At 40.6% G+C, this 24542-nt stretch overlaps 1 protein-coding gene across 2 annotated transcripts in view; it reads left to right on the forward strand.

Annotated features, from left to right (window-relative positions):
* Positions 1-24542, forward strand: part of TWF1 (twinfilin actin binding protein 1) — a 473821-nt gene that overhangs the window by 51332 nt on the left and 397947 nt on the right. For both annotated transcript variants that reach the window (XM_044087409.1, XM_044087410.1), the window contains exon 2: positions 11632-11709. In XM_044087409.1, coding sequence (XP_043943344.1) covers positions 11632-11709 — 78 coding nt within the window. The remainder of the gene's footprint in view (positions 1-11631; positions 11710-24542) is intronic.

A 24542-nucleotide genomic window follows, 5' to 3' on the forward strand; every position in this document is an offset into this window, starting at 1 on the left:
AGTGGAGTACCACAGGGTTCCGTTCTGGGACCTCTCCTGTTTGGTATATACTTCTCTGAAGTACAGGCTAACACAGAAGGCCTCCGGCTAATGAAGTTTGCAGATGACTGCAAACTAGGAGCCGTAGTCAAGTCCCCAAATGATGTGGACATCCTACAGAAGGGCCTCACTGAGACAGATGTCTGGTGTCAGAGCCATGGCCTCAAGCTCTATGCCAAACTGCAATGTCATCCCCTTTGGTAAAAAACTCTGTACCCATGAACTACCACATAGCCAGCAATCTACTTTAATACCAAATGCGTGATAAGAGACCTTGGGACCCAGGTGGACAGTAGTCTCTCCTTTGATAGTCATATCGCCACAGTAGTCAGGAAGTCCTTCTACATGGCACACCATCATAAAAGGGTTCTCATCCAGGAAAAAGAGATCATTGCTCTCCTCTACTCAACACTCAATAGACCCATTATAGAGTACAACGCCCCTTTTGGAATGTACCTCGCAAGGCATCTACAACAACTGGAAAGGCCTCAGAAATACCTCACAAAGAGGATTACCGGCCTCAAACAGGTGCCCTACGCAGACTGTCTCAAAAAACTCCAGCCTTACTCTGTCGCATATCGCCTACTCAGAGGTGATCTCTGCCTAACATACAAAGCTATGTCAAACACAGAGCTGTTGGACATGCTCCACTGAAAGAAATCCCAACCCCTCCGAGCTACATGCTCTAGGGACCTAAAACTTGTCACCACAATAAACAGAACATGCTGGAGGGATAGATTCCTGTCCCAGAGGCTTCCCATACTCTGGAACAAACCACCTATCTATATCAAACAGAGCTCCTCATTAGCCCTCTTCAAGAAAAATCTTGATGATTGGATAAGAGATAGGAAATTCACCCCGGGGATCACTTCTGTGGCTCTGTTCGACAGGGGCACAGGAAAATAATTTTCCTGTGGCTCTGCTCGACAGGGGCACAGGAAAATAATTTTCTTGGGTGGTTAAAGCCAGGGTACCTTTTTGGCTAGGCTTATATAGGCCCTAGGGCCAATAGCCTAGTAACAGCCTATGAAGAGGGTCAGGGACATACTTTGATGTGTATGGGGAGTCTATTCCAGAGATGGGGCAGCCTCTGGGACACAAACCTAGCTGTGTCTCTAGCAGGTTTTGCTAATGTCACACATTAGATTTAAGCCCTTTGATCGGGTAATGCACGAGGAGTTAGACCTAAGGATATGGAGCATCTCTAGTAGAGTAAGATCTGTGATTGCCTTGTAGGCGAGACACAGATCACCTCTGAACATTCTGTAATATACTGAGTAGAGTAGCATAGGACAGGTGTTGGAGGCCATGGATTTTCTTTGTGAGGTATTTCTGTGGCCTTTCCAGTTGGTGCAGGTGTTTGGAGAGGTACATACCAAACTGGGTGTTGTACTTGATTATTGGCCTAATGAAAGAGGAGTACAGAGAGGTAATAACCTTCTTTTTTCTAGATGGTTCCTCTCATAAGTAAAGGGATTGCAAGTAAAAGGCTTTTCTGACCACTGTCTCTACATGATTGTCAAATGTGAGAGTGTTGTCAACCTGTGTACCCAGGTCTCTCACCAGAGGTTGTGTGCTTAGGTGGTTGTCATTGATGTGTTTATCAGTAGGGGCCGTATTTTTGCCGAGTGGTGTGATAATACAAGCACTTGTGAATTGTTATACAAGGTAAAGGTCCATTTTAGAGTCGCTCAAGGGGTGCGGAACTGTTTTCCTCTTTCGGCAGTAATTGTAAAACCTCCTGTGGTACATATTGAAAAGAGTAGGGGAAGTTCCTCAGTGCCCTGACCAAATTTTCCCTACCACCTGTGGTCTCTCCTGAAAAGAGGCCAGTAACCTAGTGGGACTTACCAGGTCAAGAAAGAATAAATTAATTGTGTGTGTTTTGTGTGTTTTGTGTGTTTTGTGTGTGTGTGTGTGTGTGTGTGAAGGATCCAGAGGTGTACACCTAGACATTACAGTGCCATCCAGGATTAGTTTACTGTTTTTTAATGGGCTTCACCTCCTCCATGACTTGGAACTGGATTAAAAGGATAATCAGAAAATGAACTTATTTCTGCTTGAAAAATAAATGTATATGCACAGAACTCTGTTGTGTATGTGCTCAGAACTGTCCTTCACTCTGCTGAAGCTGTTGTCTAGACCAAGTGTTTTCCATGTACACACTTTATATTTGGGGAGAATAGGGGTACCGTTTCCAGGACTTGTTCTCTGCCTTGTGTGTAGTATGTGGTTCCTCTCTGAACTTGAGTAACATGAACCAAGTTCCAGGAAATAAATCCTTCCAACAGGCATTGTGCATTTCTGTTTATTGTGGAAAAGTCACAGCACTGCTAAGGTGGCACTAACGTCATTGCTGAGTCACGTGGCACCTGCATCTCATTAATACACTCGTTTTCCTAAACAGTTTTTTTTTTTATGGAAAGCTGAGTGGGGAGGTGGGGGCAGAGTTTAGGGTGTAGAGGATGTGCACTTTTGTAGGAGGGCAGTAATTAAGTTAACCTTTTATATTAGAAGGAATTAACAGAGATTCTTTGGTGAGTGATTAAAGTTCCAGTTATCCTTTTGTTTTGGCAATGCGCAAGGCATTTCTGATAGTGTGCCTGATACTGCTCTGCTGCTCACATCTCGAAACTTAACTAAGATTAAGGATTTATCGTGCATGGTTATCATGTATCCTCTAATGTATAATGGAAATGCACATCTGTTTTAAAATCAAGATATAATGTTGCTTGGACACAGAGGTAGAGTTGTGAGCCACATTTTCTACATATGATGACTTGACTTTTCTTAGCATAAGTTTAATGGATTTCTTGGATTTAACATTTGCTTTACATGCAGAGTTCACGTGATGAAACCAGATAAGCATTGCATTCTCTAGTGGCAAAATTACCTGTGTTAGCTGTTGTCATAAAACAATGGACTGCATTTGAATTGCTTTCTTTCAGGTAACACCTATTATTAACAATAATGCCACACCCCAACATTTTTTTTTCAAGTTGCCCTTTCTTTTTTTACACCCTCAGGATATGCAAGGTAAAAGAAGTTATGTTAATAGAAGTTCTATAGAAATCTTGGACAGAGTGATATTTAAGCAGATGTTTTACACCTTTAAATTGAAAGTGGATGACTGTAGTTCTGTATTTTCCTCAGAATAGTTTGTGCCAGACTGTTCACAGAGTCTCTGGGACTTCTGCTAACCATTATGTAAAATCTACTTCTGCACTTTAGTCACAACGTTTACATCACTTGTATGTTTCAGTGGCTTACCCATTCCATATATGCCTGTTTTGCTTTGGAAAATTTTACTGATCTTTTCCCATCCTTTGGTTCCTTTTATGTGTACTCTTAGCATCGTCATCAGACTTAAGTTTTTAGTTGATCTGCAAACAATCAGGGGCTTTGATCTCCAGTTTCCTACACAGTAAAAATCAAAAAGGGGTTACTTAAACTGTAATTGACCTGTGTTCCATCGCCAGCTTAATACTTTGGTCTTTGTTCATTGAGTTGGAGGCAAGGCCTGGACATTACTGGTATGATGAGCCAAGCCATTTACATCGTATTTTATATTTGCTTGGAATGTTACATGCAAGGGGAATAATAACTTGTGGATCATCCTGCTTCGTTTGTGCCCCCTTGTTGTTTTTTTTCATACCATTTGTGGTCCAGAAGGGAAAGAAAACTGCAAGATTTATATGGCTATGGGGAACCAGCACATCTGTCTGGATGAGTACATGGAAACTTTGTTGGCATACATATCTGTGTGTAGGTAATGCCTTCTATAGTTATGTAAAAAATCTCCACAGCAATACTTGGATTTGCTCTGAGCTACTGCACAATGGTACCTGCTATACTGAGCGAACGGATATTGCCAGTATATTGGCCAACAGATTCATTGCCAACTTTACCCCCCCCACAAAGGACCAATCACAATACCAGTAGATTGCTAGGAAACCAGTATTACAGCTGCATAGGTTAAAACAGCACTGTCCAAGGTCTAGAATAAAGCTTATGTGGGACCTGACAATATCCCTGGCTGTATTCTACATGAACTACAGAGTGAACTGGCACCCCACCTGTGTGCCCTGTTCAATCACAGCCTCACCTTAGGCTTTGTCCCTACCAAATGGCACACTGCTACAGTCATCCCTCTTCACAAAGGAGGAGCGACTACAGACTCTAGGAACTATCGCCTCATTAGCCTGACGAGCCTGATATGCAAAGCAATGGAACGCATTATCATGGACCTAATAAACAAGGATATAGGGAATCACCAAACTCTGGATCCCACACAGTTTGGTTGTGTAAAGGGTAGATCATGCCTGCTCAACTTGGTCGACTTCTTTGAGTGAGTCACCAGAGCTGTGGATGAAGGCAGGTGGTTCATACAGCCTACCTTGATCTGGCCAAGGCTTGTGATACCATTCCCCACTCAGGCATCATAGAAAAACTCACTAAGCTAGGCATCAACCCCTATATCACTAGGTGGGTTGCAAACTGGCTCACAGAACCCACAGTGTGAAAGCAGCTGACTCCAAGTCAGACTGCTGACTAGTCACGAGTGGAGTCCCACAGGGTTCGGTCCTGGGTCCTCTCCTGTTTGGTATCTACTTCTCTGAAGTCCAGGCCAACACGAAGGGACTCTGGCTGACAAAGTTCGCAGATGATTGCAAGTTGGGAGCTATTATTAACTCCCCAAGTGATGTTGACATCCTACAGAATGGCCTCACTGAGACCAACGGCTTGTGTCAGAACCATGGCCTTAAGCTCAATGTCAAAAAATGTGTTGCCGTACCCTTTGGGAAAAACCCGGTTCCTATGAATTACCACATTGATGGTAGTCCACTGAACATGGAAGGCATTTATAAGAGATCTGGGAACAGAGGTTGACAGCAACCTCTCTTTTGATCACCACATTGCCACTGTGGTCAGAAAGTCCTTCTGTGTGGCACATCTCATTTCTAAGAGCTTTGCATCCAGGAAGAAAGAGGTCATTGTCTCCCTCAACTCTTCCCTCATTAGGCCAGTCATAGAGTACAATATCCCATTTGGCATGTACCTCACTAGACACCTGCAACAACTGGAGAGGCCACAAAAGTACCTCACAAAGGGGATCCTAGGCCTTAAACACTTGTCCTATATGGACAGACTCAAAAAAAACTCCACCTGTTCTCTGTCTCATATCGCCTACTTAGAGGCGATCTCTGCTTGACTTACAAAGCCATGTCTGACCCACCTCTGTTAGAAATGCTACATCTAAAGAAATCCCAATCCCTCCGCACCACATGCTCCAGAGACCTCAACCTCATTACCACAATTAACAGAACATACTGGAGGGGCAGGTTCATAACCCAGAGACTGCCCATGCTATAGAATAGACTTCCCATACATGTCAAGCAGAGCACCTCACTCTTTAAGAGAAATCTTGATGAGTGGATGGAAAATAGAAAATTCACCCCAGGTATCACTCCATTGGCTTTACTCAACAGAGGCACTGGGAACTAAGGTCGGGTGGCACGATGCCAGGGTAATCCTGTAGGCTAGGGTTGTAAAGGCTTCAGGACCATTAGCCTAGTACACACCTATGAACCTATAATAAGCATGTGATGGCAGAAACTGAAAATTCACCCCGGGGATTACACCAGTGGCCTATACTCAACAGAGGCACTGGGAACTAAGGTCAGGTGGCACTATGCCAGGGTAATTCTGTGGTTAGGCTTGTAAAGGCCCCAAGGCCATTAGCCTAGTACATACCAATGAACAGTCAACAAGACCATCATCATAAGGACCAACCAAAAATCCTGGATCACAAATGAAGTACATGAGCCCCTAAGAGCACTCAGTGCTGCCTTTAAGACAGGAGACATGGATGCCTGTAGGGAGACCAGAAAGAGCCTAAATAGGGGAGTAAACAAGGAAAAGCCTGACTATGGACAGAAAATCCAGAATCACTTGTCAGACCTAAGACTCCATATATCTGTGGCAGGGAATACAGTCGTTAACAGACTACAAACTTGTATCGTGAAGGTGTGATGACAACACTTAATTTCCAAATGAGCTCAACACCTACTTCAGCAGGTTTGATGAAGGGAGTAGCACAAAATCCATAAAACGCACCACCAGGCAAAATTAAGTAGTACTCTGCCTCAACTCAGCTGATGTTCAGAGAACTCTAAGCTGGGTGAACCAACGAAAAGCAGCTGGACCAGACAACATTCTGGAGTATGTAATACATTCTTAACTCAGCTGTGGACTACCTACTATTTTATTATTTTGTACTACGTATTTTAAAGTTCGATTTTTTTTTTTTTTTTAGTGAATTAGGTGTATAACATATTTCAAGGCGTGAACTCCACACTGCAAAGTTTCTGTTTGGTTTGTTTCTAAATGACAATAAAGTTTACTTTGACTTTGAAGATTTGTTGGCTAACTGTAGAGCATTTGGTTTATTTTGCTGTTCTAGTTAAATGTCTGTCAGTCTCTTTCTAAATAGTGATTTATATCTTAGAATTTATGGTGAGAGCTGGTGTAATTATCCTTTCTGTTTAGTTATACAAAGCTTAAAAAAGGTGAGGGAGGTAAGAGATGTTGGAGGGTAGAAAAGCGAGTGAAGTCCAAGTGCAGGAAATATTTGGAAAGTAGAATTAGTACAGTTGTAGAATAACTAGAAAAGATGGGTAGTTTTTTCTTACCATTTTTGCTTCTATTAGACTTGTTTGGATAGGTGTTTTTTTTTTTTTGTGTCACATCTACAAACTTTTAAGGAGTGAGTAGATGCTGTTTTGGTAGGAATGGATCCACAATTTTTTGGGGCGAGGACTGAGAGCGTATTTGGTTTAGATGAGATTGTGTATGGCACCTATAGGAGTAGATGGTGAGAGTGATCTTAAACTATGACGAGAGGTTTGTCTTTTATAGTATGTGCTTGGAAAAAATGGCAATCAGAGTTTAAAAATCATTGACCTTAGGCAGAATATCGTCCTTTTTGGGGTAGGTGGTTAGCTACTTTGCTTTTTGTAGTGTACTGCAAAGATGTTCACTCTTTGGGGAGAGTAATGAACCTACATATGGTATTGTTGTCAGAGATTTTTATAGGAGATGGATACAGCTGTAGAGATACCATAGTAGAGTTGGGGAAGTAAGATTGTCTTACCCATTGTGGCTCCGACTGTGAGGGGACAGAAACTGCAATATTTTCCTAGCCCAGAATAGTAATTTGATAGATTTTGACTTGGATATGGTATTAGAAAATATGTGCTGGATCCAACCAGATACCCAGAGAGGTGTATGCCAAATAGCACGTTTATTTGTTTATTTGCAAGGGTGATTATCCATCTCTGTAGATTACCATATCATGATCCGTGAAAAGGATGGATGGTATGATATAGAGGTTGAGTGGTAGTTTACTAATAAAGAAGAACAGAATAGGTGATTGCCCTGATTCTTGGAGGCCATTGTTGGTGACAGGAGCTGTGGGGTAAGTTATGGCTCCTTGCTTTACTTGGGAGACATTTGTTTGTGAGGAAGTCTTTTTGAACCAATCCTTAGCTTGAAGTTTATGCCAGTTTCCATTACAGGTGGTGGTTGACTGTGTTGAAGACATTGGCCAGGTCTATGACTATGGCTTCTCACAGAAGACCTTTGTCTGACTGTCTGAAGGATGTCATCTTTTAGGGTGTACAGAGCAGTTATACTCTTGTTTGAACAGAAACTTGGCATTGTGAGAGGAGTCTGTATTGCTTCTGTGTCAATTGGTTGTGGCTTCATTTCTTGAGTGTTTTTTCTAAAGTAGGAGTGATGGAAATGAATATGCAGTCACTGTCTGAAGGTTAGCTGGATGCTTTTAGGGATTTGTGTGACTTGTCATGCCTGTACAAAGGAAAACTATTATGGGCGACATACAAGTTGTAGGCTTGTTTGAGGGGTTATTGTAGGATGTGTTCCTGTTTTATACGTGGATGAATGAAGGGGGTAACCCATCTATTCAGGAGGGTTATGCTTGAGGATTTTGAACAGTTCCTTTAGTATGTCTTTATTGGAAATGGATTTAAAGTAGAATTGAGGGTAATCTATTTGGGATTGACTAAATATTTTTACTGCACAGTGAGTATATGTTCTGGTGGTGGTGGAGGGCAGTGAGATGAATTCCAGCAGGAAATCCAGGGGTGCAGTACACTCTGAAGTGGTTTGTTTGGCTTGTTTCTGAAGGCGGTCTTTTTGGAGCAAGAGGCCAGTAATGTTTTTTTACTAGTAAGTTTTTTTTTTTTTTAACAATGGTTTTATTTGGAGTTTAGGACTAATGTTAGTGAGTTTGTCTTGAGCCTTCTGGTGGCCTTCTTAGCAAGGTTCCTTAGAGTTATAAATTGCTGGCTGGTTTCTGTTGAGGGTGTTTGTTTCCAAGCTACTCGTGCCTTGTCCTTGAGTTTATAGAGACATTTCAGTTCTTTTATGAGCCATGTGTTGAGTTTTAAAGCACTAGGTCAGTTTAAGGAGGTACTTGTCCTATAGTTTTATTAGCATGTTAGTAGGAGACATCCCTTTGAAAGAGTGGTCAAGAGTTACAGAAGAGAGAGTAGTGAGTTCACGCTGTTGTTTACTTACACTTGCTTGTATTTTGGGGTGGAAGGTTATTAGGGAGGGGAACGTTTGTTGATTAGAGCTACAATGGAGAAAGTAATGAGACTGGGGGCACTAAATGATATGTTCTGCCACAATGTTGGTTTCATTGACAATGACCAAATCAAACCAGGAATAGTTGTGTTTTAAAATGTTAGGCCTGGTGTATTCACTTACTGACTGTGTGAAACTGACTTTAAGTTGTCTTCTGTGTCAGAATTTGTGTTATTTAGAAGGTTGATGTCTTGGAGTGTGGAGGATTTCTTACTATTAGCAGGAGGGAGGAAGGTAGGCAACTGCTAGAGTTTAAAGGGGTGTGTTTGCAGAGGTTGAAAGTAATGGCCAAACAGTTATGGAAATGATCACTAGTTGTGGAGTTTTGCTTTTGAGACATTACAGTAAGGTTGTTGCTTATGATGTGGAGGGTGCCCCCCACTCATTTGCCTGGATTATTAAAGTAGCTGCAGTTTGGAAAGTGGAAAAATGTAAGGCTTGGAGTGTCAGATTTAATACATGACTCGGTAATATGAATAATATCTGGCTTATTGGTTGAAGTTGTCAGATTTAATACATGACTCTGTAATATGAATAATATCTGTTTCTTTGTGGGTGGAAGTGAATGCATGTATCTGTTTCTTCGTCATCATCAGCCTCCTTTTTTGTCCATTTTCTGCATGGGGGTCAGGGTGGAAGTGAATGCATGTATCTGTTTCTTCGTCATCATCAGCCTCCTTTTTTCTCCTTTTTCTGCATGGGGGTCAGGGTGTGTGTCATTTGTTGCCATCTTTTTATTCAGTGCACTGTCCTGACTTCTTTGACACTTGTGCCTGACTGTTGCAGGCCTTCTCTCACATAGTTCATCCTAGTCTTTGCTGGACGTCCTTGTTCCCTCTTGCCTTCTTCCTGTCTGTCCCAAAACTTCTTCACCAGGTTGTCTTCTGTTTTTCTACTCATGCCTGAACCACCATAATCTGTTCTCTTTGACCTTTTCCTGCAACTGAAGCTACTTTGGCTTCTGCTCTTATGTCCTCATTTCTTCATCTGTCCCACCGTGAGCACCCTACCACCCATCTCAGGCACTTCATCTCCATCACCTCTAGCTTCCTTGACTTCTCTGCCTTTACAGCCCAGGTTTCCATACCATACAGTAGTACTGGTTGCACTACTGTTTTGTACATCTTACTTTTCAGCTTCTTCTGTCATATGCTCCACCTGACGCTGTGTGCCAGTTGACTGCAGCTCCCCTGATTCTAGTTTTGACCTCCTTATTCAGATTTCTCTTCTCCTCAGCCACCCCTCCCAGATACATAAAGCTGTTAACCTGTTCCACTGTCTTTTATACAACAAAGCACCAAAGTACCAGATACAAAAAAAAAAATAAAAACAAAAAGGCCAGTAAAAAAAGAAAGCAAGTTTAATAAATATTATTGTTTAGGTGGATTGGACACTCTAAATTGGCCCTAAGGTGTGTGTGTGTGTGTGTGTGTGTGTGTGTGTGTGTGTGCGAGCCTTCTGTGGGAGGTTGGGCACTGGGCTGGCAACTCGACACTGTAAAACTCCACTGCCAATCATGAGTGGACAGGTGATCCGCTGTGGCGACCCGTAACTGGGAAAAGCTGAAAGAAGAAGAATTGTATTCACAAATTGTACTACTTTGTTATTGTCTTAATATTTGTAGCCATTTTTTTTTTTAATTCTGTTTTATGTTCTATGGAGCTTTTCTCCCCGGGCCTCTGCTGAAAATGGACTCGTACCCAGTCAGACTTTCCCAGTAAACAAATGTCAAATAAATAAAAATAAATGGCATACTCTAGTGCCTTGGCTTTTCGGTAGTCCTTAAAGGCTACTGAATAGCTGAGGCGCTGGAGTGTGTCATTTATTAAACTTCCTTTGTTTTTTCTGTTCCTTTATCTTCCCTTAGAGCTCAGTGCTTAGCTTCTTCTAACCTCCACCATTTGCTGCCATTCCAGCTGTGTTATCTCTACTGTCATCCCATGTGCCTTTAGTTTTAGCTTGTTAAACATGCTTCTTGCATTGATGATGGCTTTGTATATATTTTTATCAGACTGAAACGGTGTACTAGGTTTGCCTTCATTAACACTACTGAGTAGGAAGATTTGAGTGTTGTAATGTTGATGCTAAATTATAGGAATTTGTTGGTGTTGGTTGTGGTAGTATAGAGACTTGTTGGAAGATTAGTAAGTGAAATTGAAATGGTTGGGGTATAGTAAGGTAATTAAAAAGGAGATTCAAATTATACTGGGGAAAATGCAATAGATATAAGTGGAAGAGAGAGGGGTATGACATACAGTCGTACAGAGGGCAAGCTGTATCAATTAAGAGTGGTTGATAAAGCACAAGTCTTCCTCTATCACCAAATGTATATGCTTATATGTTTACAAAGTGCTTGTCATTTTTACAGTCAAATGACTGGTCAAATTTTTATGCTTTTAAGAAGGTTGCAGTATGTATTTCAAGCTAACAGGACTGTAGTAGCAATTTTAGTAAGATGTGTCTTGTCAAGATGCCTTACACAAGCAGATTTTCATTCTGAAAAAATTTAATGTACATTTCTGGGCATTTGATCAGCCAGTGAAGTGTAGGTAATTACTCAGGAAGGTCGTTGCTGTTCATTTATTTGCTGGATTAGAACACTGCTTCAGCAGTAAAGTTTGGTTGGTACAGTCTGGATCTGTTTATATATTCACTAAATAGGTGCCATATTTTAGTTGTACAATCACTACTGTGTGTAGTGAACACACAGTGCAGTCGAATTCCAGACTGCTTTCATTTACATAATTTCTATCAGTCAGTTTGCGGTCTTGGCTGCTTTCATTTTGCATAATTCTTATCATCCAGTTTTGTGGATTTGTTTAGGTATTTAGAGCAAAGTCATTCATAAGTCTTTGATAAAACATCATTTATGTGATTTACATAGTTTACACTAGAGATAAGGTTTTAAATTTTCTTTTACAGCAACCGCAGATGTTCAAGACATTTTTGCCAGGGCTAGAAACGGAGCTTTTCGGCTACTGAAAGTCATAATTGAAAACGGTGAGTGTATTGAGTAAAACTGTATTGTAGCATTTGTTTTTAACAAATAAAAACTTTTACATTGTCTGTCACTTAGAAATTGTGATTCTGGAAAGCAAACTTCATCAGTTGTTAATTGGACTGTAAACTTCATAGTAATAACTATGAAAATAGATTTAGAACTTTAATGGTAACCTTTATGTCTCATACCAAGGTTGAAGGCTTGTCTGGCAGGCCTTCTCTCACGCAATGCAGAGAATTTTATTTCTGTAGATAAATGTAACTTTAGCAAGCTCAAAAGCAAGTCCTGCTATTTAGTTTAGTATCTGTTTGTGTTTACTTTGTGAGTTACACAAGTTCTGTTTTTTTTTTTTTTTGTTCGTGTTCTCTATTTCAGGTTGATTTGGCTTCTTGCTTTGTTGATTTCATTTCAGTACTGGTTTTCAGACTTGTTCTGAAACCAGAAATATTTAATGCTTTTGAACTGAGAGTTTAAATTTAAGGCATGTGGTGCACAAAGCTGAAAGGAAGCCTTCTGTTCCAGTTATAGCAACATGTGCCCTGTGTAGAAAACCACAGATAGAGTGAAGCGTAGTATGTGAAGGAGGTAGTCAGAACAGATGAGGTGATACCATATGTTATATTGAACAGGATACATTGATGCATAAATGTTAGAGGTATTGAAAAGGTGGGAGAAGCATCGATGAAAAAGAACATGGGTGGTAAAGTGGGCAATGCAGAAAGAAAGATGAGGGGACCAGGGAGCTTGAAGTTGGTGTCAACTTTTAGGCAGTTGGAGGAAGTGGGAAGACACCCTAGAAAGCATGGTAGCAGAGATGGATAGCAGAAGGCCTATGTTTCACAAGTGACTTGTCAGGTGGACCTATCGAAGAGGCACTAGGAAAAGCAGAGAACTTGCAGGGAATTTGGGTGAGCAGCTGAGAGCTGCAGGCAGCAATTTTCAGGAGTCATGTGGTGGTGCTGCGGTAGCGTTGTCGCCTCACAGTAAGATGCTGTCCAGTTCGATTCTCAGCTAGAGCATCTTCTGCGTGGAGACGTGCATGATTGGGCGTACCTTCATTGAAGGTTGTGCATCAGAGCTGGTAACTCGGCACGTAAAAATCAACTACCAATCATTAGCAGACCGGAGTTCTGCTGTGGCGACCCCTAACCGGGAAAAGTTGAAAGACACAACAACAACAACAACAACATCAGAGAAGGCAAAAGATGCATTTAGGTACAGAAAAGACTAAAACATGTGGGATAGGTCAGAATTTGGCAAGCATATGCCAATGCCAAATGTGGACTTGCACTGCAGAAGTACCAGTTAAAGATTCACAGCCAATAAAATGAGGAGAAAAGGCAGCTGGCAAGTGCACAACAGAGCAGGTAGAAGGATTTGGGTAGTACAAATTAAGACAGTAGTCCTTCAGCAAATTCAAAACGTTATGCTTAAGGTTTATGAGTGATATTATTTCCATTATCACATTCCTGCCTGTATGTATTACTTAGAAAACTAGACACTGAAAAGTGCATCATATTTCACATAGAAAATGTGTTGCTTCTGTATTAGTATATTTATGCACATGTTTAGTACAGTCCAGGAAAAAGCTGACAGTTTCTAAGTACAGTGTGACTGAAACATCCTTGTATTTTGTTTCACTTTGGAAATACAAAATTGTTTCAGTATTATTCATTCTTTCATTTTACAAAGATGTATTTTATCCATTTCAGGGTCTATTTTTGGCATAAATTGATGGACCCTGGCACTCAGAGGCAGCAGAAGCTAATCCCTGATGAGAGACACTTGTATTTCAGGGCAGACACAAGTGCATGAGAGCATATGCATGTGTAGACACACACACACACACACACGCGAAGACTGTCATTCCATATGTGGCATGCCTTTGGGAAACCTGAGGAAAGGGAAACGCCTCATGAAAACCCACACAGGCAAAAGGAGGATAGGCGCACACTGCATGGGTGGTCAGGCTACAAGCAACGTAGAAAATCATGTGCAGTGAGGTAGTTATGCTAGCATTTGTGTTACTGTATTGCCCTTTTCATTTCAGTTCATTAGTAAAATATCGTAACCTTGACTGACTTCTGCGAATTGTGTTGCATTGTTTTCAGTAGATTGCCTTTGCAAAGGGGTCTTATGAAATGTCTGCTAATCTTCTGATTTATTTTTGAAGTGAACCAGCTAATTATATGTCAGCAACCACAAAGAAATAAAACTTGAATCCACAAAACAACAACCAGCAAAAGTACAAAGTTTTAATATGTCTTAGTGCCTCGGCAAAGCCTTCAAAGAGTACATAAAACCATCAGTTAGCCCCCATTTAAATACAAAATTATTAAGTTCAATTAATCAATTAAAAATCAAACAAGCAGCCTCCAATTACATTCAAGATTAAGCCCTAAAGGAGACAGAGTGTTAAATTTTAAAATGTAAATACTTTCTTTATGCAATAGTTTCTTTTTATACAAGCTATCTGAGCAAAAACCTCTATGTACTTTTTCTAAAATAGTAACTTTTAGGTCACCTGGGTTAGAATCATGGCATTCTAAGGAGTGTTTAACCACCGGGCTGCCCACTTTTTTATTTTTAACATTCCTAACATTTTCCTGCATTCTCTGTTTAAATTTCCTCTTGGTTTCCCCAATATGTACCAGATTACAAGAACATTATAGGGCATAAATAACACCCTCTGTTTCACAATTAAACATTTCCGATGGAAAAAAAGCATATCTATTTATAAAATTAAATGTTCTAACAGTATAAACACAAATATTACAGTAGCCACAGGGGTAAGTACCCATTGGTGCCTTCATATTTCCCATAATATTTATAACGGGCATTACAAAGTGATTATGTACCAAGATATCTCTAAGATTTCTTCCTCTCTTGTATGATATACGTACGAATGGACTTAAGCTATTGCCTATATCTTTAAATTGAAACAAATATTGCCGGTAATACTTAACTAAATTTACAAATATGGAGCTAAATGTTCCATACGTAGAAACAAAACATATTTTGCGTTTATTCATTTCCCTGTCTTTGTTATTATGTTGATTATATGTGTTTGCAGGTTAGCACGATGAGCAACAGCTTTCATTTATTCATTCTGGCCTTACTGCAGTTGAGAAGCAATAGCCCGGTAAAGGCAACATGAATATTTAAGTGATTTGAAAATGTCATTTTAGGGAGTGTCTTCTTGTGAATGCAGGAGCAGGATAGCTTGTAGTAAAAATCTAGCTTCTTGTAGGTGTGTTAGACGGTGTTCTACTCCTTCAAACATGTCTTAATGAATTTTCCAGAAATAATAGAAACATTGAAACTACTTCTGCAACTTGTCTGTCAGTATTTAGTATACTATGTCTGTATGTGTGAACTGGGATCCGCAGACTGCCATGGTGATACGTATAAGCTGCCGGGGGGGTGTAAAAAATGGTCATGACATATAAAATATCTGAAGTTGAATTTAACATAAGTGATTATTCATCTTGAAATATTATCCGAACAAAAAGTAAGACCTCACTTTGAATGATGAGCATTTAAAAATGTTAAGATACGATTTTATTTTAGCCAAGCAGACATTGCTTGCATTAAATAGCTAATCCATAGGAGTGCAAAATTCCATTGAAATTCCTTCTGCAAACATCCATGGCAAAATGTATCTTCCCCAGAAATTGGAAGATGTTGGGTAGTTCATTATTTATGGGGGTGCTAACTGCTGTTAGCTCTTTTTTGTATACATTTAATTCCATCCATAATCTGAACTAGATCTGCATATGACTTAGTTTAAGAGCTACAGAAGCAAGTCAACATACTGTACAAATAGGAGAGACAGTATAGCACTGCTTGAGCTAAAATGTAATATTTTGTTGCAGGTGCTGGTAAATAGTGGTGCAGTGCTACATTGTATCTGCTCAACAAATTAAATGTAGTGCTGACAGCAGTACAGCATAAACAAGCTGACGAAGAGAGCATACAAAAAAGACTGTTCCTTCGTTAGCTAATTAGCCAAGTGTTACTTTCTGAGCACATTAGCAGGACACTACCAGTGTACATTGTCTAAATCAGTATTGTGCTTTGCTGTTTAATCACTGAATTTTAGTCAGTAAATATGTAACCATTTTTTCACACATTCCCTTTACCTTGCTTCTGATGCACAGAGATGAGAATATTTTCAAGGAAACACAGTAGTCACCATTCATTCATTCTGTAATACCTGTAGTAAAAACTAAAATGGAGGCACTATGACTATTTACTTTTATTTTATCTGATTACAAATATCCATACTGGAGAGTGTTTGTCTATGGATGTAGACATAGGATAGTTTGCATTAAAAACAAATTTACCATAGAGAGATAAAGGTCTGACTAGGACCAAGGGAACCGAAGTTCACCAACAATTCATCCACTAGCTGGAGCTGGCATGGGGAAGGAGAGAAGTGTGTGGCTTTGGAGCTTGCCTGTCATCAGTGGGGGTGGGTTATGGGAGAGTATGTCCAAAGGGTCACGTTTCAGTCGTTGAATCTCTAGTGAAGACCAGAAACCCCATGGGAGCAATGGCTTCAAGGGGGTGAGATGGGGGGGGGGGGCTGTCTTGAGGGGTTACGTCATTTTGTGGAAAAAAATGACATGCCCTTACTAATACCCATTGAATGTTGATTCCTGGGTATGTTACTAGGCATGCACCATAAGGGTTAGGGCCTTATAAAGAAAAACTCTGGTGGCAACTTAAATCACAGCCCCCTTGGCCAGTGTTTGCCCTGGTGAAGGAAACAAATGTGCCATTTTTATTTATTTATTTATTTATTTATTTACATTTGTTGACCAGGAGTGTCTGACTGGACGTAGGTCCATTTTCAGCGGAGGCCCGGGGAGAAAAGCTCCACAGTTAAAATAAACGGGCAGTAGTTACATTGGATTACATAGTGATTAACAATTTTTAACATAGCAATTGCTTACAACATATTTACAGATGAAGAACATAGTACATCAATAGACAACTAGAATCTTTATCTGTGAAGTACATAACAGACATTAACAAATGTTACAGTAAGAAGTTCCTGCTGTATAATAAGTACTAGGCTTATGAGCATCTGAGCTTGCTATAATCAAGGTAGTTAGTGGAGTGGAAAGAAAGGTAGTGGTTGGATGGGGGTGAGTAATATCAGAGTGGGAGTTGCAAGGGCATAGCCAGCATGTTTTTAGGTGCGCTTTTAGTAAAGTTTTGAAGTGGGTATATGATGGTACGGAGGTAATTGTGGGTGGGTGGGAGTTCCATAATTTGGCTATGGCACAAGAGAATAGTGCTTCACCAGCAGAGTTATTGGCTTTAACTCTTTTTTTTTTTTCTTTAACATTTGGTTAAAGTAGAGGGCTGATGGTCAGCAGACAGCACGGGGGAGAGATTCCACCTCTCAAAAAAATAAGCTTTGGTAAAGCAACATTGTGTTGTTCAGTTATGTTTTAATACATTTGTGAGAAATAGACATTTTGCAAATTCTCCTGCTGCACTTGTTCATTAAAAATTTATGTTAACATGTGGAGCTGGATGTCAACAAGCTGTTACATGTGCACATGTTAATGTTCCAGATCTTGGCTTCTGTGCTGCATAGCATTGAAAAGTAGTAGCCTAATATAGCAGCAGGAATATTTCCTTTTTTTCTTGATTACAGATGCCTTTTGGGATGGGGGGTGCCTTTACTTGTGGATGGAGTAGCTGGATCAGTTGTACTAAAAACAAAGGCTTGAGAGGGGCAATGCTGTTCAGTCATGTCAATTTACTCTCAATAATAGACTTGCAGTTCTACTCTTGCAGACAATGCATTTGTAATTATGCATGTTATGTCTACATTTGTGGCTGAATGCCACTAAACAGGCACGGCCATATACGTTAACATGCCAAAGTAAAAGAAAATTCTCTTTCATGCCCCATAAAGAAAGTAGCAGAAAATATATGTAACAGGAATATTCTTCATTATTTCACATATTTATAAAGGCTATGTGTGTAGCCACAGTAAAAGGGGTCTTTCCAGTCCCAGACTGTCAGACTTCTTTTCCCTGAAGTTGATTTTCATTGAGAACTGTGTAGACACCATGCAAAACCACTGATAGCTAAATAAACTAAAAACAAGTAACCACATGATGAATATATTTTTAAATAAAAATAAGAGTTTTTGCTAGTACAAATCCCCCACACCCACCCTCTGTCTCCTTGCTGCTAAACAATTCGAGCTCTGAAGAAGCACTGATTTGGAAGAAGAATAAGATACATTTTTAATTCTTATGGCCACTTTTGCTGTTTTTGTGATTTGCAGTATATTTGGAGTAAGAGTAGTTGATTAGGGGTGGGGGGTGGGGTTATATGGAGGCTTGACCATCCCATAAAAATAACTTTAAAATGTCTCTGTAGTAATGGAGGTACATGTCATGTAATATGGCCTGTTTGAGATACATGTCATGTAATATGGCCTGTTTGAGGTACATGTCATGTAATATGGCCTGTTTGAGGTACATGTCATGTAATATGGCCTGTTTGAATCATGCCCTTTACTTAATTATTGTAGTCCTATCTCACTTGAGCACAATGTAGTTACACGCATATTCAGTTTTGAATATACACTTTCCTATCTCACTTGAGCACAATGTAGTTACACGCATATTCAGTTTTGAATATACACTTTCCTATCTCACTTGAGCACAATGTAGTTACACGCATATTCAGTTTTGAATATACACTTTCCTATCTCACTTGAGCACAATGTAGTTACACGCATATTCAGTTTTGAATATACACTTTCCTATCTCACTTGAGCACAATGTAGTTACACGCATATTCAGTTTTGAATATACACTTTCCTATCTCACTTGAGCACAATGTAGTTACACGCATATTCAGTTTTGAATATACACTTTTGAGATATTTTTGCACCTGTTATATTCTCAAATTTCTAAAGTAACACAAACATTTTGCTGTGCAGTATATAAGCTGCTTTTCTCGTGATTGCTACTTTCCACTTTTAAGTTATGACTTTTATTATGTGCAGGAAACTGAGGAAAGATGTACATCACCAGCAAACTGTTATGTACAGGAATGAGCTGTACAAACAACTCGCACTTCACCAGCAAACTATTATGTACAGGAATGAGCTGTACAAACAACTCGCACTTCACCAGCAAACTGTTATGTACAGGAATGAGCTGTACAAACAACTCGCACTTCACCAGCAAACTATTATGTACAGGAATGAGCTGTACAAACAACTCGCACTTCACCAGCAAACTATTATGTACAGGAATGAGCTGTACAAACAACTCACTTCACCAGCAAACTATTATGTACAGGAATGAGCTGTACAAACAACTCACACTTCACCAGCAAACTATTATGTACAGGAATGAGCTGTACAAACAACTCACACTTCACCAGCAAACTGTTATGTACAGGAATGAGCTGTACAAACAACTCACACTTCACCAGCAAACTGTTATGTACAGGAATGAGCTGTACAAACAACTCGCACTTCACCTGCAAACTATTATGTACAGGAATGAGCTGTACAAACAACTCACACTTCACCAGCAAACTATTATGTACAGGAATGAGCTGTACAAACAACTCGCACTTCACCAGCAAACTATTATGTACAGGAATGAGCTGTACAAACAACTCGCACTTCACCAGCAAACTACTATGTACAGGAATGAGCTGTACAAACAACTCACACTTCACCAGCAAACTATTATGTACAGGAATGAGCTGTACAAACAACTCGCACTTCACCAGCAAACTATTATGTACAGGAATGAGCTGTACAAACAACTCGCACTTCACCAGCAAACTATTATGTACAGGAATGAGCTGTACAAACAACTCGCACTTCACCAGCAAACTATTATGTACAGGAATGAGCTGTACAAACAACTCGCACTTCACCAGCAAACTATTATGTACAGGAATGAGCTGTACAAACAACTCGCACTTCACCAGCAAACTATTATGTACAGGAATGAGCTGTACAAACAACTCGCACTTCACCAGCAAACTATTATGTACAGGAATGAGCTGTACAAACAACTCGCACTTCACCAGCAAACTATTATGTACAGGAATGAGCTGTACAAACAACTCGCACTTCACCAGCAAACTATTATGTACAGGAATGAGCTTTACAAACAACTCCCACTTCACCAGCAAACTATTATGTACAGGAATGAGCTTTACAAACAACTCGCACTAGATTCTTGGTCCAGTGTCAGTAATTGTAATTAGTTTATGGAAATCCTACCTGCAGGTAGAAAAACAGCACTACAGCTATATAATATAGTCTTGCACTAAATTTTAACCACAAAGACTTGACTATCTTTATTTAAAAAGTTTAACAGCTGTAACTTGTGTGTTAAAAAACATAATTTTGTATGGATCTATGCTTAACGCCTAATAAAGACCACCATTTGTATTATGTACTAGTTAAACAAAATTATTTTTTTTTTTTTATATTTCTGCGAATAGGTTTATGAGGGAGAAAGTTTGCATGTGGATGTAGCAACAAAACAAAGGTTAGTAGAAATAAACTTGGGTTGAAAAAGACAGCATTTGGCTGTAAGCCACTTGGTAACGGTGCTGAGCTTAGAATCCTGAATCATTGCCCCATCAGACAGTATTACTAACAGCTGTATTACTGTAAATGGTTTGAATGCCCCACTGGAAAGCCATAAACCTACTAGAGACCCATGGAAATGGTGAAAACTTCAAAGCATGTACTTGTCTTTGTATCTTCTGCAGAAATACTTGTGGCCATATGTTTCAGTTGTATAAATTATAAATCCCATTCTGGTTATTGAATCCAAGGCCATGCAGAAGTGATTAGTAGAGTGCGTAAAAGTGAGAATGTATGATACAAAAGACTGATGGTGAAGAATAGAGAGTTTTGTTGGGTTTAAGCAAGGTGTGGGGAAAGGGGAACAAGTATGGGTGTGACATAGACTTTTAACTAGAAACCTCTTTATAATCACTTAAAACATAGGCAATGATACATTTATATAAATGAAAAAAACATATTCACATAATCCAAGTTGCAAGCATTTTACATCACAAACCATATTGACATGATTTTAGTTGCAGCCATTATACATCACTATGTAAACATCATGTAAAAATCCTAAATCATCTAGATTTTGTTACGTATTTGGGAGACAGACATACACCCCCCCCCCATTTGTTCCTTTGTGAATTGCTTATCCATTCTCTTCCCAGCCCTTTCTGTCCTCCTTTGATTCTTATAGATGTTCATCGTGTTACACTGCTGCACTCATTACACTTGGGTTATCCTGCCATCAGGCGGTTCCCCCAGTCGGCCTGAGTTCCAAAGTCTTGGTTCGGTGTCGGTTGCTGTCGCCTCCTCCCTGACGTCAGTGCCACAGGGGTATATAAGATGCAGCTGATGCCATTTTCTTCAGTCTTTCTTGCCGCGTGGTGCCCGAAGCAAAAGCATTTCACAAGTGCCGGTCAGTCGACTCCTGAGATTTTCATTCCGAATCCAGAACCAAAGTCTTCTACAAAGCTAAGTACCCTGTTGGGGAAACTTTTTCTTTCCTCAGACCGATGTCAGTAAAAGTTAATAACTGTATTTCTTGTAGGAAGCAAATACCTCATAAGGATTTCCATTCTTATTGTATCCCATGCCTAGGCCCAGACCACGATGTCACTGGTTGTCGGTTTTGTGCTAGGTTTAATAAGCGCACTATTAAACGTCTGTTTGATTTTGCCCGACATTATTTTGGCAGAAAATTCAATTATACCATGCCGTCGGAACTTCCGATGACCGGAATACATAAAAAGCACAAAGACAAGGATAGGCATCCGAGGCCCAAAACTGACGATGAAGCCTCTTCTAGGCCAGTCGCCGGTTCTCCGGTGTTCAGCGAGGCGCCTACACAGCCCCTGACAACCGTTTCTGTAGAACCACAGGCCACCTCTGACTTCCACGTGGAGATGGCTGTGCCTTCGGATGCACAAGGTATTCAGACTACTGAAACTACCCCTTCAGAGGGATCCGCAGTAGTTGAACAACCCCCAGCCTCAGAGGGTGTTTTCAAACCTACCCAGTTAAGCATTAAATCTTCTGCCAAGTCTAAACCTGTTTTAAAAACAAAGAAACAATTACAGCATTCTCTAGGACAGGCCTCCATGCCGAAGAAACAAATGCTCAAAATGGCTGAAGACCTAATCACTCTGATCAGGGGTTCCCATCCCCCTCCTGATAAAAGGCCTAGACTGGATGCAAACTATGACTCATCCGACCAGGTATCCATCTTTTCAGATTCATCCTCAGACCTAGGATACTCCTTACCCCCTTATGAGGATTCTGATGCTGAGGAATCAATTCCATCAGCCTCTCCGCCTGAGGACTACTCCTTTGGTGAAGCCTTACATACCATGAGGGAGCATTCCCATTGGGAAGGGCAGGATTACTCAGAATCCAAGAAAAGGCTCCAAGACTTCCTTTTATTACCTTAACACAGACCCCTTGCTGTTCCGCCAGTGTTAGACATTGTGGATGATGTGTATATTGAATCCAGCTTAAATCCTGATTCTTTACCTCCAGCTCCAGTTAAGCCTGACAGATACTACAGAGTCCCGGACTCGCACAGATTTCTTTATAAAAGCCCTGTTGCCGACCCTGAAACTATTTCTCAGGGACCCAAAGGGGTTAAGGCCTCATCAGCAGAGAATCCAGTCCCCTCTGACAGAGATTCCAGAGCATTGGACAGATGGGGGAAGAAAGTATATATGTCTGCAACTTTAGCAATGAGTGCCTTAAATTGCCAGTTTCACATGTTAAAATATCAGCAGTTTTTGATGTTTCCATTGAAACAAAAAATGCTTCCAGATTCAGATCCTCCTAATTTAAAGGAAATGCAGGATTTACTGCATGCAGCTGAACAAGTGGGGAAACGCACTTTGCAATGTGGTTTTGATTCTTTAGAGGCCTCCTGTAGAGCAGCTGTTACAGGTTCTGTCATTGGAAGACATGCTTGGTTAAAAGAACATACGTTACGAGATCATGTTAAAGCAAAACTATTGGATGCACCTTTACAGCAGGATGTGTTATTTGGAGTTGAGGCAGAAGAGGTATTAAAGAAAATGGAGGATAAGGCAAAATCTATGCAAACGGTGAAGGATTTCTTACAGGTTCAACCTCCTCGATTTAGCAGAAATTGGCCAACAAAGAATTGGTCCTTTCCAGCTTCAGACAGACCCCAAAGGGGCAGATACAGACGTCCAAGAGGCAGAGGTCAACCACAAGGTCCCTACAGGCCTCGACAATGGAGTGCATCAGGCCAGAAAGAAGGGGAAGACAGGCCACAACCTTATAAAAAACAGCCCCAGTGACTTACCACTACAGCTGCCAAACAGCTCTCTCTTGGCAGCCCCATTGGGAGGAAAACTGGCACTTTTCTATCACAACTGGCATATGATCACCAAAGACAAATGGGTTCTCAACATTGTATCTCAGGGTTACAGGTTCCACTTTCACACTCTGCCAAGGTTAAAAGGAATGCCAAACCTGCCACCAGATCAATGGGCAGAGGCTCAAATTACAGCACTCATGGACATGAGAGCTATTCAAAAGGTACCACCACAGGAGCAAGGACAAGGATTTTACTCGAGACTTTTTCTGGTTCCCAGAAAGGACAAAGCCTGGAGGTCCAGTCTGGATCTTTCTTCTCTCAACACTTACCTGGATGTTCCAAAATTCAAAATGTTGACACTGCAGCAGCTTCTTCCCATGCTGGGCAAGAAAGCTTGGCTCGTAACATTGGACCTCAAGGAGGCATACCTGCATGTCCCTATCAGATAAAACTGCAGAAGATACCTCAGATTCATTGCTGATTCAATGCACTATCAATTCTCTGCACTGCCCTTTGGCTTATCTACTGCGCCCAGGGTCTTCACAAAGTGGCTGGCACCAGTAATTGCATTTTGCAGACAAAAAGGAATTCAAATTTATCCGTACCTGGACGACTGCCTGATTCAAGCAGAGAGCAAGGACATTCTTCTACAGCATCTGGCATTTGTAAAACAATTATTAAGTTGCCTAGGGTACACAGTAAACGAAAAGAAATCAAAACTAGTGCCCTCACAAGAGATAATATTCCTGGGTGCCAGCTTAAATACAACGGCCCAGATGGCTTATCTCACGCCAGACAAGCAAGGACATTCAATTGATGCCAACAAGAACCCAACTCCCTGCAAGAAAAATTCTGCAGGCCTTGGGTTACATGGCATCTTGCATACTACTAATTCCATATGCCAGGCTGCATATGAGGAAACTACAATGGTACCCAAAGAGTGTCTGGTCTCAACACTGTCAAAGTTTGGAAACAGTTATACCACTAATTCCTTGCCTACAACAGGAGTTTTGATGGTGGTCTCAAGCTTGTCACCTCAACAAGGGACAGGCTTTTACTCAACCCACAGCCAGGCAAACACTGACAATAGATGCATCAGATTGCGCCTGGGGAGCGCACATGGCAGGAAAATGTATTCAGGGTAGGTGGCCCGCAGAACAAAGGCATCTTCACATCAATCAAAAAGAGATGCTAGCTGTACAAAATGCCCTAATAGCCTTCAAGGATCTGCTACATCCAGGACAACTACTATTAAAGACAGACAACACCACAGTTATGTGGTACATAAACAAGCAAGGGGGCACTCACTCTTACCCACTCTGCAGACAAGCCATGAACTTGTGGAACACAGCTGTAAACTATCAGGTTCATCTGCAAGCACAATTCCTGCCAGGAGGGAAAAACGCACTGGCAGACGACTT

Source organism: Protopterus annectens, chromosome 11.part0, assembly GCF_019279795.1.
Source record: "Protopterus annectens isolate FY-2018-M chromosome 11.part0, PAN1.0, whole genome shotgun sequence".
Lineage (NCBI taxonomy): Eukaryota > Metazoa > Chordata > Ceratodontiformes > Protopteridae > Protopterus > Protopterus annectens.